The following is a 1,459-nucleotide window of genomic DNA, read 5'->3' on the forward strand; positions in this document are numbered from 1 at the left end:
CTTGTTGGCATTATCTTCAGTTTTTACTAGACAAGTCCCCTTTTCTGCAAAAGGAAAAAAACAAGAAGCATACTTGCTCTTTCGTTCTTTTTCAGCCTCGGAGGCCAGGTCTGAGACTAAGGTGTCACCTCCAGAGCAGCCTGTTTGTGAAGGACAAGCGACCCGGTGGGCGAGACCAGAAAGCCTTCCGAGTTACGGTCTCGAGTGCTCGAGTCTCCCAGTTGACTGGGAGTGCGGAAGCCAGTTTGACGGACAGCGGGAGGATCCAGATGAACGTCTGAGTCACGTGATCGTCCGTCCTGAAGAAATGCCCCCTCTCAGCCCGCAGGCATCCCTTACTTTCTGTGGGAAAGTCCATCCAGGGGACGAGCCCTATGACTATGGCGAATGTAGGGAAGCCTTCTGGCCAGAGGACTTCCTCATTCGCCGCCAGGGAATCCACACCAGCGAGAAACCCTATCAATGTAAGGAGTGTGGGAAGGCCTTCAAGTACGGCTCTCGCCTGGTTCAGCACGAGAACATTCATTCTGGCAAGAAACCCTACGAGTGCAAGGAGTGTGGGAAGGCCTTCAACTCGGGTTCAAACTTCATTCAGCACCAGCGGGTCCACACCGGCGAGAAGCCTTACGCGTGTCAGGACTGCGCCAGGGCCTTCGGCCGGAGCTCCCAGCTGATCGAACATCAGCGCATTCATACCGGCGAGAAGCCCTATCAGTGCAAAGAGTGTGGGAAGGCCTTCAATCGGATCTCCCATCTGAAAGTCCATGGTAGGATTCACACGGGGGAGAAGCCCTACGCCTGCAAGGAATGCGGGAAGACCTTCAGCCACCGGTCCCAGCTGATCCAACACCAGACTCTTCACACTGGCAAGAAGCTCTATGAATGTAAGGACTGCGGGAAGGCCTTCAATCAGGGCTCCACGCTCATCCGGCATCAGAGAATCCACACGGGTGAGAAGCCCTACGAATGTCAGGCCTGCGGGAAGGCGTTCCGGGTGAGCTCACAGCTGAAGCAACACCAGAGAATCCACACGGGAGAGAAACCCTACCCGTGCAAGGCGTGCGGGAGGGCTTTCAAGCGGGTCTCGCACCTCGCCGTGCATTACAGGATCCACACGGGGGAGAAACCCTACGTGTGCCAGGCCTGTGGGAAGGCCTTCAGCCACGGCTCCCAGCTGACTCAGCATCAGGTTGTTCACACCGAGGAGAAGCCCTATGACTGTAAGGAAGGGGGGAGGACTTTCGATCGTGGTCCTGCTACTCTTCGACGTCGGAGAAGGCAAAGTAGAGAAACACAGGTGAATGTGATAAACATAGAAAAGCCTTCCATCAGCACTTACCCCCTGTTGATCATCAGAGAACTTATGTTAGCAAGCAACCATAGGAATGGAAGTGATGGGGAGAGCCCATTGGCTTAGGCTATTCATGCAATCGATGAATGGAAGTAATGGGAAGAGCCC

At 54.8% G+C, this 1,459-nt stretch overlaps 1 protein-coding gene across 1 annotated transcript; it reads left to right on the top strand.

Moving 5' to 3' along the window:
• Positions 1-10: 10 nt before the first annotated feature.
• On the top strand, positions 11-1,419 carry LOC102246674 (zinc finger protein 582; the record flags this gene model as incomplete). The annotated part of the gene is made up of 1 exon (XM_005852982.2): positions 11-1,419. A coding segment is annotated over one exon (1,407 nt), but the record flags the coding sequence as incomplete, so codon positions are not given.
• Positions 1,420-1,459: the final 40 nt, after the last annotated feature.

This window comes from Myotis brandtii, unplaced genomic scaffold, assembly GCF_000412655.1.
Source record: "Myotis brandtii unplaced genomic scaffold, ASM41265v1 C42430170, whole genome shotgun sequence".
NCBI classification, from domain to species: Eukaryota; Metazoa; Chordata; class Mammalia; order Chiroptera; family Vespertilionidae; genus Myotis; species Myotis brandtii.